Here is a 15,646-nt window from a genome sequence, read left to right as displayed (position 1 = left end):
CACCAATCTGTCTGGTTATCTCGATATCCCTCTCGAGTAACATATGACCAGGATTATTTAGGATCTGTATTTAAAGGCAAATCGGTCTCATTATCGTGATCTTATCACAATTGGATCCCCATTGCACAGATCCATGAACGTCACAATATATTCGAGCAACATGTAATATAAAGTGATAAAATACCAAATAATAATAAACAAAAAGACTATGTGTCAAGTCACATGTCCCATCACTCACGTGATTGGCTTATAGGACACCTATGACTAGTACTAGATCCCTCATATTTACATGCCAAGTGTTTCTATGGGTGCTTGTCTCACTCTAATATCATATATCACGCACTTAGATAGTTTTGCCCAAGCCATGCGACACTCTTGTGTGTCCGTCTGCAAAGATCTGTCTCCCTAAAATCTCTTATGATCCCTTAGGACTTATAAAAGAGAAAACATGTTAGAGAATGCATCCCACTCAAGATCCACAAGCAATCATTTTAGTAAACACTTCATAGCCAATACAAATTATAAACAGACTTCATAAGTTTTGAACGGTCTCACAACAAAAGATCTAAAATGATCTACTACAGACCAAAATTTTCCATAAGTGTCCACATAACACAAACCTAAAACGACTATCAAACCCAACTAATGAGATTGTTAAGTTTTCGATCGTCTCTCTACATATTATGTAAAGTATAAACAACCAAAATATATAGACATACATAAACATTACATCGAACATTCCGTTTATAATTTTGTCCATGACAGATTGATGCTCATTGCAATAGCTTTGGAGAAAAAAAGAAAGTTAGATTGGTACGTTGGTCACCTTCGGTCAATAGTGGTAATTCTATAATTTTTTATTACTTCCTATTTTTGTTATATTTGGATAATTTTTGTTTTAGATTTTCTTGGAGGGAAATCATCATCAAATTGTGACTCCCCTATCTATATACGATTCAAGTCCTTATTATGATCTTTTTCTCCTCCGCATGAACATAGAAACGACGTCTTTGTTATAATCCATGTTATCATTTTGTATCTTTATCATTTGATTTTTTTCACCGACTCAATCTATATCTCATGATAATGTAACCTGCTAATCCTTCGTGATGCACTCCTTATACTATGATTATTTTTTCTCCTATGATATTTGGCTTTAGAAATCACATTCCTGTCGATTTCAACACTTTTTTGACTTCATGCCATAGTTTTCAGTATATATCTTACTTTTTCTGCAGTATAGATTTCTTGAAGTCAAACTTTTTTTAATGCATCAAACCCTATGCTCCTAATTCATATTAGATTCAATCTTTGCACAGTTAACCCTTTTTAATTGCAACCATCTCCATACTGCTCCATCTAAACTAGTATGTTTATGATACATATTGAGAGTGACTCCAGATATTGCCTGGAAATTAATCAAGAAACTGCAAACCAGTGAGATTCCTCAGGAGGTGCCTAAGCAATCTCGTTAACAGTAGATTTTGCACTATTTTCCATTCTTTGGCAATAGCTTATTGTTAAAAGGATATTATACTGATTTCTGAACCAGAATAAGCTGTATTTTCCATATGTCATCCCCACATGAAGAGGAGAAACTGTTTCCACACATCGAACACTATATCTTGTCAATTTGCAGCTGGCTTTATTTCGTGGTGTACATTATGTATAGACGTGAATTGACGTATCCATATATTCATGCATGCATTGCCTTTGTTGTCTTTTGTCGGTGTATAGTGTTTGATACAATCATCACATTTCTCATGGAGTCAAATAACAACTGTCGCTATGAAATGTTTGCATCCACAGTTTAGTATGAACTCTCATCTACCTATATCGATGACTATCTATAATCCACTGACATAATTAGATACCTGAAAGGACTATGACAATGACATTAAAATCATGTAAAGATGCTCAACTCATATTAATAAGATCATTTAAAGAGGATGTAGGACGGAGTGAAACCATAACGTAGGATAACTGGATGGAACTTCTAACGGAATTATATATATTCTTGGCCCATTAATTTGGTGGTGATCACGATCATAATTTTGATTTGGCATATCGAATCTTATCTCATATCATGTTCTCAGGGTATATCATAGTAGATCACGAGTTCATTATGTTTTGGATACGAGATAATTCTTATTAGTTTATTGATTTTCTTTTTTGGAAAAGTGATGATCCAACTCATCATGTTCAAAAACGCGAATCCTGCCTCGGTCGGTGTAGCTGAGAGCACCCAAGGCATCGCCCTAACGGAAAACGATCTCGTTGGAACTGCCACCACCTCCCATATTTAGACAGGTGGAGTGATCGCTGTGCGCGTGCACCGTAGCCCATCTATTAGCTTTTTGTCACTCGCACACTGTTACTCTCTCGTCTACCCACTCGTTCTATAGTGGCACTAAAGTCTCACTGCATGGGGCCCACCGCATAGCCAACGCTTTGTCCAACTGTAAAGTAGGTAAGTCAGTGAGTATCGTTAAACAGGTAGGAAACTGATACGTACACATCTACGGAGGGAGAACCGTGCGCCCGCGATGCCAATTCCCGAACTTACCCCGGGAAAGTTAGCACAGCAAACTAATCCCGCGTGTACCCATCGGTGATATCATGAGACCCACTGTGAGGGCTACGGTACGCCTAATTGTAAGGAAGGTTCGCCAGTGGGTAGAAGACAGAGCGTGGGGAGACGGTTTTTGCAATCCGTAATACCATCAACATCCTAGGGGTAATTCGGTCAAACAAAGCACAACCATCGTAACTAAATGCACCTCTTGCGAATCGGCCTTCGTCAATGGCCGTCTCTTTCAATATTTCAGCCGTCTCTTCCAATATTTACTCTCTCTCGAGCGTTTGTCTTCTCTCAATTAATCTCTTCTCTTAACGGAAGCAAATCTCTGGATCGATTCCTTGAAGACCTCATCGCAAACCCGCACCAGAAGGGCTCTCGGATTCGTTCCCTGCTTTGTAGATTCGTGAATTAGACCGGATCCCTTCTTGCTTTTGCCAGGGGTTCTTTTTGTTCGGGTCTAGAGTCTTGAATCTTGTCGATCGGCGGTCTAGGGTTTTGAGGGGCGAGTTGGGGTTCGGTGAATTTTCTGTTCGGGGGTGAAGCATGGCGGGCGGCAGGCGGGGTGGATTGACCCCTCCGTTAGGTGAGGCTTCCGTTCTGCTTTCCCCTCTTTTGGGTGTTCGATGAATGTATCTGTCCGCCCGTTTATTGATGTCGGTGTTTAGGTAGTTAATTATCTTAGTCCTTTATGTCTAATTCGTGAGACACGGTCGCTTTATATGCTTTGATGATATTCTGTTCTATACATCATGGGATTAGATTGGTGTGAATAATATGATAATGAATTTACATGTAGGCTCATGAGACAGTTTTGAAAAAGAAGAATCATTTGCTTTCTTTTTTGTATTTTCTCTTTCTTGGTATTGGGCCTCTTAGAGCTCACAAGAACCATCATGGATTTATATGGTGGTTACTACTTTTTTGTGTTTAACTTTTGAGACTGATCAGATAGGCAGTATACAATTAGATCTTGCCAAAATGAGTAGATGAATGATCAGTGAAACATTTGATCATGCTTGAACGAAAACGGCAACATGAGTGATCAGTGATCATTTGCAAACAGAGTAATTGAGTGATTAAGAAAGTAATCATTTCACTTCTAAATACAATATCTACTGATGTTTTAACAACTTAAATGGTTTTCCGCTGTACCTAATTGTTCATGAATGAAAATATTTTTTTTTTTTAATTTTTCTTATAATTCTACATTTTGACCTCAACATTCTTATCACAACTACACAAATTTTTTGTATATATTAATTCTCAACTGCCTAAAAATAACTATTTTATAGAAATTTTCTTCCAATCTAAAAGATCTTGGTGATCACACAAAACTTCTAATGCCCCTTTTCATTTTAACCATCATATAAATAATATAATTCTGAATCTCTATCAATCTCTTCATTTTGTTAAATAATCAATCAAAGACATTTAAAACTTTTACTTAATAAAACTTCTTATTCATTCAATTGAACTATATTCTCAATTCTACTCTTAGGATTACTAAAATTATATCTTATATTCAGTCTTGTTACTACTTATATTAAAAACCTTTAGTTTCTAGGTATGTATTTATAATTCGGATGAAAATTTAGTATCATTTAAACTTCCATCAATCAAAACATTACTATCAGTAAATGCACCATGGAGGTCTAATATATAAAGTTCGTCCATTATCAATGTGAATAGATAAGGTTTTAATATGGATTTTTGATGTAGCACTATACTAAGAAACTCATTAGGTTCTAACACTGTTGACTACAATATTATAAATATCTTTTATAACATCAATTAGTTAGTGGATATACTTTTTCTTCTAAAGCCCACCATAAGTCTTCAATTTAATAAAAGCCATATGCAAATCTTTCTTTTTATCTTGATAATTTTCCATTATTTTAATAAATAATATCTTAACTATTGACTTCTTGGCATAAAACTAAATTGTTTTATGGAGATATTTGTTTCAGATGTTATTCGACTTTCAATCACTCTTTCCCAAATTTTTATCGTGTGACTCATAATCTTACTTCCTCTATAGTTACAAAATTTTTATAGTCCCAAAATTTTATTTAAAAAACTAGTTAACCAAACTAGTTTACATTGGATGACTGCCCTTTGAGTTATCCTGGTTTCTGAATCTGTTGTTGCTTTTATTTTTTAGATTTATCATTATATCATGAACATATTTGTTCCTGTGGGCAGTAGTTATTGGTAATGAATAGCCACTTATATTTGCTATACAAAACAGTAATTGGATCTATGGTTTTCACATATTTGGAGGTATGGAATGGCTAAAATGACCATTTTAGAAACCTTTCAAGATCAAAATATTATAATACAATATATCTTTCTTGGTATCTTATCCATATCTCATCTGTACTTATCGGAAGGTATTCTATGCTTGGTCCTAATTTTTTTCTTTACAGTGTAATTAGTCATTCTTGGTACCACTTGTATGACATCTGTCTTAAAGGTTTATACAGCTCTGCTTTTTTGAGTTGGCATCAAATTCGAGCTGTGCTCTTAAATATTTCTAGCTCAATAAATTGGCATGCCATGCAATTCATGTAGTGAGGTATATTGGCAACCAATCTGGTTGCTTATTTGTATGCAATATACCTTACACATGCTGAAATATAGTCCAGTGGTATACAACAATCATCATATAATATTGACATATCATATTGATCGAAGAGAGGATCAGTACATGGCTGGAACCTGATATTCAATTTCTGCTTTACATTCTGGTGACCACAAAAATTGTAGTTGTTTTAATTTTTCTTTTTTCTTTTTTATTATTCTGATTAAATGATTTCATTATGAATACACAGATATTGAGCAGATACTTGTGGAAGCACAACATCGATGGTTACGCCCTGCTGAAATTTGTGAAGTACTTCAAAACTATAGGAAATTCCGTATTGCTCCAGAGCCACCAAGAAGACCTCAGAGTATGATATGCTGCAACTTTTATCACTGTCTCAATTATTTCTAATTGGTTAATTCTATTTATGAATCTTTATTCCTAGTGGTAGCTTTGAATAGTACCCTAACTAAATTTTTTAGTTTATCTAAATCATTATGTCTTGAACTTGTTCAATATACTCACAAACACAAACATGTTCTGATTATTATGTAAAAATGAATAACATGTATGTGTGTGCGCGTGTGTTTGTGTATAACTAGATAGATTTGAAAAATAAGGAACTGACTATGCCCAAGTAATGTACAAAAATTATTATTAAAGCATTCTTCTATATTAAGCATTCATTTGTTAAATAAACTTGCTTCCAAAGTACTCGTATCATTTTTATGTCTATTCATGAATCATGATATAACTCATCGATGGTTTCTGGGGCAAGTCTGATATGTTGAAGATGGATGTTATTGTTTTAATTAACTCAAATGTTAAGCTTTGACTGCTCTGTTTTACTACAGTTTCTCTGTTGAATAATTTTGTGATGCTTTTGCTTCAGGCGGATCTATTTTTCTATTTGATCGCAAGGTGTTACGGTACTTCAGGAAGGATGGCCATAACTGGAGAAAGAAAAAAGATGGGAAGACTGTGAAAGAAGCTCACGAGAGGCTAAAGGTATTTGAAACATGGAATTGGACTTTTTCCATACTGTTTTGATAGAGTGGTTGATACAATTTTTTTTTATGATTTAACTAAAAATGTGCAAAGGTCGAATGTTTAGAATTATATTTTCTGTAACATATTGTTCCATAGACAAGCAGGCTCTTTATATACTTAAATGAATGTATATGCGTGAATTCTACTATTTAGGTGGAATGAATCCCATTCAAAAATTTTCAAGGGTGATGTGGCCTTTCACAAGTTTTTCAAAACTTTATCTTTTTTTTAAAATTTATTTATTGTCCAATAGTGGACAAGTATATCTGGTTTTATGAACCTTGGACTAAGAGGATCTTTGCTCCTTTGCAAGTTTCTCTGAAACTTACTTTATTTTAGTTAAGTTTTAATTTTAAGTGCAAATTACTACTCTTACAAGTTGCCAAGTCAATCAATTTTTGTTTAACTTCTTAAATTCTGTTACTTAAAAAGTAAGTCAATATTTAAAAGTCCAACCAAATTGAAGTTTTATGATTCCAGGTTGGAAGTGTTGATATGCTTCATTGCTATTATGCCCATGGTGAAGAGAATGAAAATTTTCAAAGACGGAGTTATTGGATGCTGGAAGGGTGAGTTTAATTTTTTTTTGAAAATTTATTGGTCAGAATTTGGATTTTGTGGGCCTTTAGCAATGTGATTTCTTGACCTTTGGTTGAGTTTTGTCATACCCATGTTCTCTTGACTGAAAGTATTTTTGTAATTAAGTTTTAGTTTTTATATATATACGTAGGTTATATTCTTGTTTTAAGGCAAGTGATGTGTTAGATCCATGATGAATATGACTGAACTTCACTTTAGCTTGTAAAAAAAAAATCTTGCCTTTAGTTTCTCCTTAGAAATATATTTCTGAATTATTTAAATATGACACTGCTTACAATTGAAATTCTAATTGCAGAACTCTGCTTAAGTTGGTCGTTACTGTTTGTTCATTTTATTTAGCCAATTCGTTTGCACATATATTTTTATTCATCTCAAGATTGAATTTGAAAAATATGATGATATGTGTTTTCCATATAAGTAACAACTTAAAAAAGGTTTAGGAGTAGTGTGGTATGAAAGACGGCTAAAGTAATTATTAGAAATTGAAAGCTTATTGGTAAACATGTCCATTCTGGATTTTATTTGTTGTAATATATAATGTTCTCATGAAATATAAAAATAGGATTAGGGAAAGGAAATTAAGCTAGCAATTGATGCCCTATTGAAGCAGTTGATTTTGAAGTTAAAAAAAATGCAGAAATTAGTGACAAATTTAGACCAAAGAAAAATAATTTGTAAAACTGGAAATATGTTTGGTGATGATGATGTATTCATAGTGATAATTTGTGAAAGACAGAGAACAAGGCAGGAAGAGAAGACAACATTAGCAAATCGGATTTTTCACCCGTTTTCTCTCTTTTAATGTGTATAAGTTATTTTATAGCCTTTTTTAACCTTGGTTTGAAATTTCACCTGAAGCTGAAGTATTGGTTTGTCTTGGCCAGTTTCAGTTGAAACTGATTAATTTTGGTTATTTTTGCTAGTTTTGTGTGCTTCCATAGACTTGTATCTTCAGAACTTATTATCATTGAGGTTTTTCTTCTAAATGTTAATTTTACAACTTCTATAACATGTGAGAGGCATATTTTATTTTTTTTAGCACCTGATCTGAACCAAACTAGTGATATATTATCATGTTTATGAAAGTGAAACACTTCTTAACTTATCTATATTTTTACTAATACACTGGTTCCGTACCAAGTTATAATGTTTTGGCTATTTGGATTCCTTAGGAATACCATGAATAATTTACATAACAAAATTGTGACTTCATGTTTATAGCGTTTGTATGAAACACAACTTTGTGCTTGCATTATTTTAAATATCTAAATCTATATCTGTACTTTATACTTCTATGTCTATATATTTATATTTTCCAATTTTGAACCAATAAATGCCACATATAGTCTTCTTTAGAACTAAGAGCTTGTCCTCAAACAACATATAACTTAACTAATTTTAACTGTATTATTAGTTTCTTTGCCTACTTCCTTGAAATTTTTTGGTTGGATATGCTGAAGCTCATTCAGAATGTCAAATTACTGCAAGTGCTGAAAACAAAAATTTCAGGACTGGGACAAATCCCAACTGTTAATATCTAGTTATTCAAGGAATGCTGTATTGCATATTAGACTTGTACTGACCAGTATGTACCAGTACAACACATGATACACCGATAGGTACTAGTGTTATGAAGATGAAGAAGGAGAAGAGGAAGGTGTTGTGGAGGCAGAGGAGGAAGAGAGGAAGGCACAGTGGAGGAAGAGGAGGAAAAAGAAAGAGGAAGAGGAAGGAAGAAGAGGAGGCAGTGAAGGAAGAAAAAGGAGAGGAAGTGGTGGCGGAGGAGATGAAGTGTATCAGAGACGTAGGCGGCGACGAAAGGCAGCGGCAGTTGCATCGGATGGCAGCAGTGATGGGAGCAGCGTTGGTTACATGCTCCCCTTGAGAAGAGGGCTTGTGTACTGTTTTAAATTTCTTTTTTTAATTTTCTATTGGGTTGGACCGGACCACCCAAACGGAAAACCAATTTTAAGGTCTGGGACAAAACCAAAACTGATAATATTATCTTTTATTATATCTTGTACAATGCTTTGAACAATTGAAATTGCCATATATAGGTTGTCTTGGTAATTATGATTCAAGGCAACGTATGGCATGTTGGTACAATACTGTGAACTGAGAAACTTTAGTGATAAGTGTGATATGTGACCATTACAAATCTTCTCCATGGACATGGGCATGTAGCAAAGTTTTCTCAAGAATTAGGATCGAGAATGTGTAAAGTTTCCATGAAACTATTGAATGTCTTTTTCTATCTATGATGAATTAGCCATCATATTTTGCATACTTTGTAATGAAATTGACTTTTCTCTTGTTTCTTGGGTGCTGATATTGTAGTAAAAAAAAACAAACTGTCTAGTTCCCTCAAGGGTTAGTGGAGAGAAAATCAGATTCCTGGCATTTAGGCATAATTATTATTTTATTAGTACAACAACATCAACAAGTTGTAATGTTCCATGTATTTGAGGTTTAGCTTATTGCTGCATATAGTCATTTCTTATCCATTAGTTTTTTCATGATAGTTTAATTGTCTTATGGGTTAAGAGAAGATTACAAAAGAAAGAAGCAACAACATAAGCATTGAAACTTTATATTTGTTAAATGATGAAGTTAGTTTCATTTGAAAAGTACACAATTAGCGCCATTGTAAAAAACGAAAACATTACTTCTTAACTTTGATTATCTATCATTGTTTTTTATGTTGTATGCAATATATGTGTACATAATTGCAAGTTAATTGGTTCACATGATCATATATATTTTGAATATTATTGTGCCTTTAGATCGACTATAATCATTTATCTATCTACTGTTGCAGGGGTCTCATGAACATTGTTCTTGTACATTATCGTGAAGTCAAGGTTGCAATTCAGTTTGCTCTTTGAGTAATCGTATTTGATCTCATTTATCTTTAGCATTCTATAATGGAGTTAGCTTAATTTATCTTGTTTGTTCCCTGCGGCAGTTAGTATATATGATGCTACTTCAGTGGTTCTTACCCTATCATGAATGTCACAAATGTTGAGTGTTATTTTCCTATTGTTTATCTCATGTTATTATATAAAAATGACTTGTATCGAATTGATTGTATGACTTTGCTTCATTTTCACTTCCATAATATATATTTGACAGTCTTTGTTCCTCCCTGTAATTTTGTTTAAAGACCAATACTTTTTGATCATTTTGATGTGGGGCAACAGATGGAATGTTATGAGCATACCCCAAGAATTTAGGAACACCATGCAAGACATTCTCATTAAATGATGCATTTCTTGAACAATTTTCTGTGAATAAACAATTGGATTGTGGATACGTGGAACATTAGCTTTCTATCAAACAATAAACAGAACCAGTATGTTTTTGGTCCAAACGATCCTAACAGGCCTGTTCAGATGGACTAGATTGGGTAAATTCCACCAACTTTGACTATGATTGCCCAGGACTAGCCAGAATTACCTTTGTAACTGACGATAACTGTGTATATGTTTTTGAGTCTATTGGAATTCGTATCTGCTATTAGACTTGGATATGAAGAGATCCGTGAATGTGAACCAATGTTGACATCCTGAAGGTGAGTTTTCACACCCAAACACCCAAGAGGGCCATCAATTCAAATTGACCAATTCCTGAAACTTCTGGTTTACTATCTTGTTTCTTCAAAGAAAAATGATTTATCTATTGAGATTAACAAAAGCAGAAGCAACTAGAGTATTGAGGTAGGTAGCGGGATCAAAATCCTCTCCCCATGACTTGCAAGAGTTGGAGCAGCCCACAGAAGCAACAGAATGGGCCCATTCTCCTCCCTATTCAGGTGTCTAAAGCTAATCATGTTGACCTCTCTGACCAAGTGCAAAATCTCTATAAATATCGCTCAGATACCTGGGTATCTTCATGTTTTGCAAGGCTTAGCCCTTCAACGATGGCCAGACCATCAGCTTGCAGAGGTCTTGAACAGCTCACAGCAACAATTTTACTAGCGGGATCTTTTAGTGTGTAGCCTGTTCATGGAGCCCCATTGGAAGGGTGAAATGGGCCATCATAGAACAAAGTGACAAACAGAATCCCCAATGTTCTCAGATGCATTAGTCCTGCTTTTAGATTTGACACTGTTGAATCCCCACAATGGTAACATTGTCATAGGAATTGACCATCATTTGCTTAACTGCAATTTGCTTCAGGACAAACCAAGTCTCAGCCGTGCTAGAGATGTTGAAGAAGTTGTGCAAGTTATCCAAATGGATAGTCCTGTCACTTCTTTTTCTGCAACAACTCAGAGTCAGCCACCTTCACAGCTCATGGGTGCTGATAGCCCCAGTAGTGCACACATTTCAGAATATGAAGATGCTGAATCAGGTGCAGTTCTCATTATATAATCTATTATGCATCATATTACACATTACTATTCACTAATTCGTTTTCAGATCATGCAACTTGTGTTTCAGCATATATAAAGAGAAATTTGATGCAGCATATATTCATCAAACAAGTTCCAGATACCACTCTTTCATTGAGATGTGGCAGCATGATGATTGAATAATGATGGGTGTTAGCCTCTTGAGCCCCTGTGATAAAGTTCCATAATAGTCATGTGAGAAATGCATTGTGCATCAATCTATTTGGCCTTGGAACTGAAATGTTTTCATGGTTTACTGATTTAAATATTTGGTGCCCAATGTCTTCCAGGTATTCTTGGAATACAAGGTACAGAAGATAATTTGGGTGCTCAAGATAATACAACTATTGTTGTAGATGAATTAGGCATTGGATTTAGTGGTCAAAATACAGTTTGATCTAACATCTTGGGATCAGGTTCTGGAACATTGTACAGCGGGCTTCCGGACACCATCTTTCCAGTCTTCAGTTGTCTTTGCACAGGCTGCCACTACGGACAATCCTAGACTTGAATCCTTCGTTCTTGAGGATATGATGATGACCTCAGTGCGGGAGCAAACATAACTAGTTTCCAAGAAACAATAGCTTGGCAGGTACTATCAATGTTCATTTGTGCTACCAACTTATACTCCATTTCTAGTTATTTGGTCTCAGAATAATTGAGGATGTGCTTCCCAACTTTATGTCATTTAATTTTAAGAAATTAGGTGATTAACCTGTATGGTAACTACAATGTGTTGTATTGGCACTCCTATGTGTCATAGTTTAAATGTATGTTGTTTTGACTTGATTAATTAACATGCTGAACTAAATGTGATTTGTCCATTGCCGTTCCTTGTGAAAGAAATCAGCAGTTATTCCATGGAAGCTAATCTTTCCTACTGCTTGCATAATGATAGATCTGACATGGAAATCTTGCAAATTTCTTGATATAGATGGAAATTTCATCATCAAGCAATTCTCTTTGCATAGGATTTGAAAAGTTGAATTATAGTTGGGTAAGCTTTAGCCAAGAAATGATTTATCTCACTCAGAAATGTTCCTCTTTGCAGATTTCTATGGTTTCCTCAATATCATGGGTTAGCCTCCGCGGTTAATGCTTACAAATATTTTCAGGATGGTAGCCTGAAACAATATGGATCTGAGGGCACGGACAAACCGAAGGAAACATGGGTCAACCTGTGGATGCTTGGATTGCACATACACTCCTGGTTCAGATTCATCAACGGCAGGAGGTTTGCTTTCGCTGCTGCAGCATCACCTTGGCATATCAGAAAGTGATTATTTGTATTCGTAAACATAGGGAGGGTTTTAGTCGCAGGAAGCCAATAAGGCTTCCCTGTAGACCAAGCCAAGCCAATAATTGGCTTGTGAAATTGGTAGGCCGAACCAACCCTTTTGTGCATTGAATCATGATTGATGGTAAAATGCTACTGTGAGCTGGTTCAAGTCTGGGGCTCTAACTTGTGAACTGATCGAATTGGTGTCAAGGCTTCTTTTTTTTTGCCTTTTTGTCAAAAGATGTGCTTGTTTGCCAAAGCATGCCCCTGCAATCATATATATACTTACAAACTCCAGCGATGTCACACTTCTCTTATTTGTCCATTTGAGAGAAAATGATTTTATTTTATTTTATAAAATAACAAAACTTGTCTTCTATTGTTGCGTTGATGTCATTGACTGTGAATCAGCGGCATGACTTGATTTCATCCCGAAGGCACAAGGTTGTCTCGATAACTCTCGTGCCAATTAGGTGAGGTGGTTAGAGTTGGGGAAGGTCCGGTTGAAACAATCTCGAGGTGTTGGTTGAGAGTCCAAGGTTGCTTTCGAGTCAGATTGAGGTGGGACTTGGCCTGCTTGGGAGTGTGGGGGTCCGGTCCTTGTTCAGGTATCAAGGATTAGTTTTTATACTTGGGAAGTCGATGGAGGGGGATCGCGATTGACGGGAACTAATCGGTACGTCATTCTATGGTGCATTCATATGGATGATCGACCCATATGACCCCCCTACGACACGTTGTAAGCAAAGGATAACAAAAGAGGCGTTGCCTACTAGTCTTAACATTTGTCAAGGTTGAGTCGGAAGGTTGTTGCCCTTAGGAGCCGACCAAAGGGGAGCACAAGTCGACTTAATTGTAAGAGGGCCACTGCCCGTGGTGGTTGGCTCGTACCACCTGCTAGCCATAGGTGCCCTATAAGCCAATTACGTGAGTGATAACACGTGTGATAGATATGTCATCTTTTTTGCTTGTTATATATTTAATATATTATTTACTTTATATTACATATTGCATATATTGTGATATCCATGGATCTATGTAATGAGAATCAGATCATGATGAGATCATAATAATGAGATCGATTCACTTTTATACACTAACTCTAAATAATCTTGGTCATAGGTTACTTGATAGTGGCATTGAGATAACCAAATAGGTTGGTATACTGTATACCTATCCATATGATGGAAGTGGTTGGTCTCATAGTTGCTCATGTGGGGACACTAGTGTTAGGACCAAATCGACACTAAGAGGGGGGGTGAATTAGTATTTTCATAAAAACATCAGTTTAGAAAAACCTCGTTCGATAAACCCTGTATCAAAAAAAGATGCTTAACTTGAAAACGTTCGTAGAATCTAATGAGCAATAAAATCAGTAAGCAATAAATGTAAATATCAAAAGAAAAAAGCACACCAGATTTATAGTGGTTTGGTCATCATGACCTACGTCCACTCCCGATTCCTCCTTCGTTTAGGTCACCGACGTCCACTAACAGTTGTCCTTCAATGGGTGAAGACCAACTAATCTCTTACAACTCTTTTCTCCTTTTAACAAGGAGAGAACTTTTACACCCCTTTTTTACAAAGTTTCCCTCACACTCTCTTTTAGAATATTATCTCTAAACTTTAGGAGGAGGGACTCTACACTTTACAAGGGTTCATAACTTTAGAATCACAGAATTTTATTCTACTTTCTTTCTTTCTTAAGTAGGAAAGATTGGGGTATATTTATAGACCCTAAATGACTTAAAAAATTAGAGCTAAAATTTAAATCCATGAGATTCGGGGTACTGGTGGTACCACCGCCTATGCTGGGCGGTACCATCGTCCAGTCTGACGGTACCACCTCTAGACATAGTCTCGGAGACTATGTCTTGGAGACTAAGCCGTTTACGATTCCACCACCTGGATCGGTGGTGCCACCGCTTGACCCAACTTTTGGGTCATTAAATGGGCCTTTCTCTTGGCCCAAAATAGCCCCATCTTAGGCCCAATGGGCCCCTAATTGAGTTAACCTAATAAAATTCAAACCAACTCAATTAGAACTCTAAACTAATTCAATCTAGATAAATTATTACAAAGCATGGATCATTAGTTCTTCTAGTGCTTCATTTGATCCTTCAGCACATCGTCCTCTCCTTCGACGTATTGCCCAATCGACATATTGACTTCCTGCAATATCTGATCTCCTTAGTGCAAAGTTCAATTCTTTCAGCCTGATGCCCAAATTCATGGCACAAAGTCTTTTTGCCAGCATATCGACCATTCTTCTGATATGTTCAACTCTAGTACAACATTCGATTCCTCATGCTTCAATCAATTTGTCTCTCCTTGATCGAAGCTAGTCTTGTATCATTCAAAATGTAGATTAGATCACAAACTCATTAATTGATTTCATCATCAAAATTCAAGATTCAACAATCTTCCCCTTTTTGATGATGACAACCAATTGATGATGTAGTTTAAACTAAACTTCCCCTATCAATATGCCATATTGATGAAACTTTAAATTCAAAAAATTATGTAATGCTTTAAAACATAAAAGTACATCATACCACACATGATTCAACTCATCATCATAACTTTTTTAAAATATCATCATAACTTTTTTAAAATATCATCATCATAAGTTCTCCTCCTTTGTCATCAACAAAAATGAGAAGTACAATTAGCAAGTTTTCAAGATATAATTTTAAATCATTATATTATAAACATAATTTTAAGTCTTTGAAACATCAATGCATATATCATCATTTTAGAATATGTAAGCTAGCAAGTTTTAGAGATATGCAAGTTTAGCAATATTTGTTTTTCTTGAGATGGGCAAGATAGCACTTTTGCTTCTCTTGAGATTGTAAGCTAGCAATTCTTGCTTCTTTTTTGAGATAAGTTTACAAGTTTTGCTTCTTGATATGGCAAGATAGCGATGTTTTTGAGAATATGAAGTTAAGCAAAATTTTTGGTTCTCTTGAGATAGCAACTTTTTGTTTCTCTTTACGATGTGCAAGCTAGAAATCTTTGCTTCTTTTTTGAGATGAATAAGCTAGCAAGTTTTTCTCCCCCTTTGTCATTGTAAAAAAGAAGGGAATAATATAATATTACAATTCTTTTCCTTTTATATCAATTTTTAAATCACGACAAATATAAATTTATATCAAT

At 35.2% G+C, this 15,646-nt stretch overlaps 1 protein-coding gene across 4 annotated transcripts; it reads left to right on the top strand.

The window, feature by feature from the left end:
• The first annotated feature begins 2,817 nt into the window (after positions 1 to 2,817).
• On the top strand, positions 2,818 to 12,784 carry LOC103973520 (calmodulin-binding transcription activator 2). 4 transcript variants are annotated; one of them, XM_009388107.3, is made up of 9 exons: positions 2,818 to 3,164; positions 5,413 to 5,532; positions 6,058 to 6,173; positions 6,696 to 6,784; positions 9,634 to 9,676; positions 10,994 to 11,168; positions 11,258 to 11,403; positions 11,499 to 11,800; positions 12,324 to 12,784. In XM_009388107.3, exons 1-7 carry the CDS (start codon positions 3,125 to 3,127, stop codon positions 11,350 to 11,352), a joined length of 678 nt encoding a protein of 225 aa, XP_009386382.1. In that variant the 5' UTR covers positions 2,818 to 3,124; the 3' UTR covers positions 11,353 to 11,403; positions 11,499 to 11,800; positions 12,324 to 12,784. The 4 variants fall into 4 exon arrangements, with proteins under 4 accessions (XP_009386382.1, XP_009386381.1, XP_009386380.1 ...); XM_009388106.3 differs by having other exon boundaries at positions 12,260 to 12,784; XM_009388105.3 differs by having other exon boundaries at positions 11,237 to 11,403.
• Positions 12,785 to 15,646: the final 2,862 nt, after the last annotated feature.

The sequence above is a fragment of the Musa acuminata genome, chromosome BXJ3-8 (genome assembly GCF_036884655.1).
Source record: "Musa acuminata AAA Group cultivar baxijiao chromosome BXJ3-8, Cavendish_Baxijiao_AAA, whole genome shotgun sequence".
NCBI lineage: Eukaryota > Viridiplantae > Streptophyta > Magnoliopsida > Zingiberales > Musaceae > Musa > Musa acuminata.
This window is presented reverse-complemented; position numbering and strand designations above follow the sequence as displayed.

What these genes read in the sequence shown, in the direction of transcription:
- LOC103973520 (XM_009388105.3), top strand. Translation starts at nt 3,125, where the DNA reads ATGGCGGGCGGCAGGCGGGGTGGATTGACCCCTCCGTTAG. An exon ending in TGGATTGACCCCTCCGTTAG is followed by an intron (nt 3,165 to 5,412) that starts GTGAGGCTTCCG and finishes ATGAATACACAG; the next exon opens with ATATTGAGCAGATACTTGTG. An exon ending in ATATGAAGATGCTGAATCAG is followed by an intron (nt 11,169 to 11,236) that starts GTGCAGTTCTCA and finishes ATTCGTTTTCAG; the next exon opens with ATCATGCAACTTGTGTTTCA.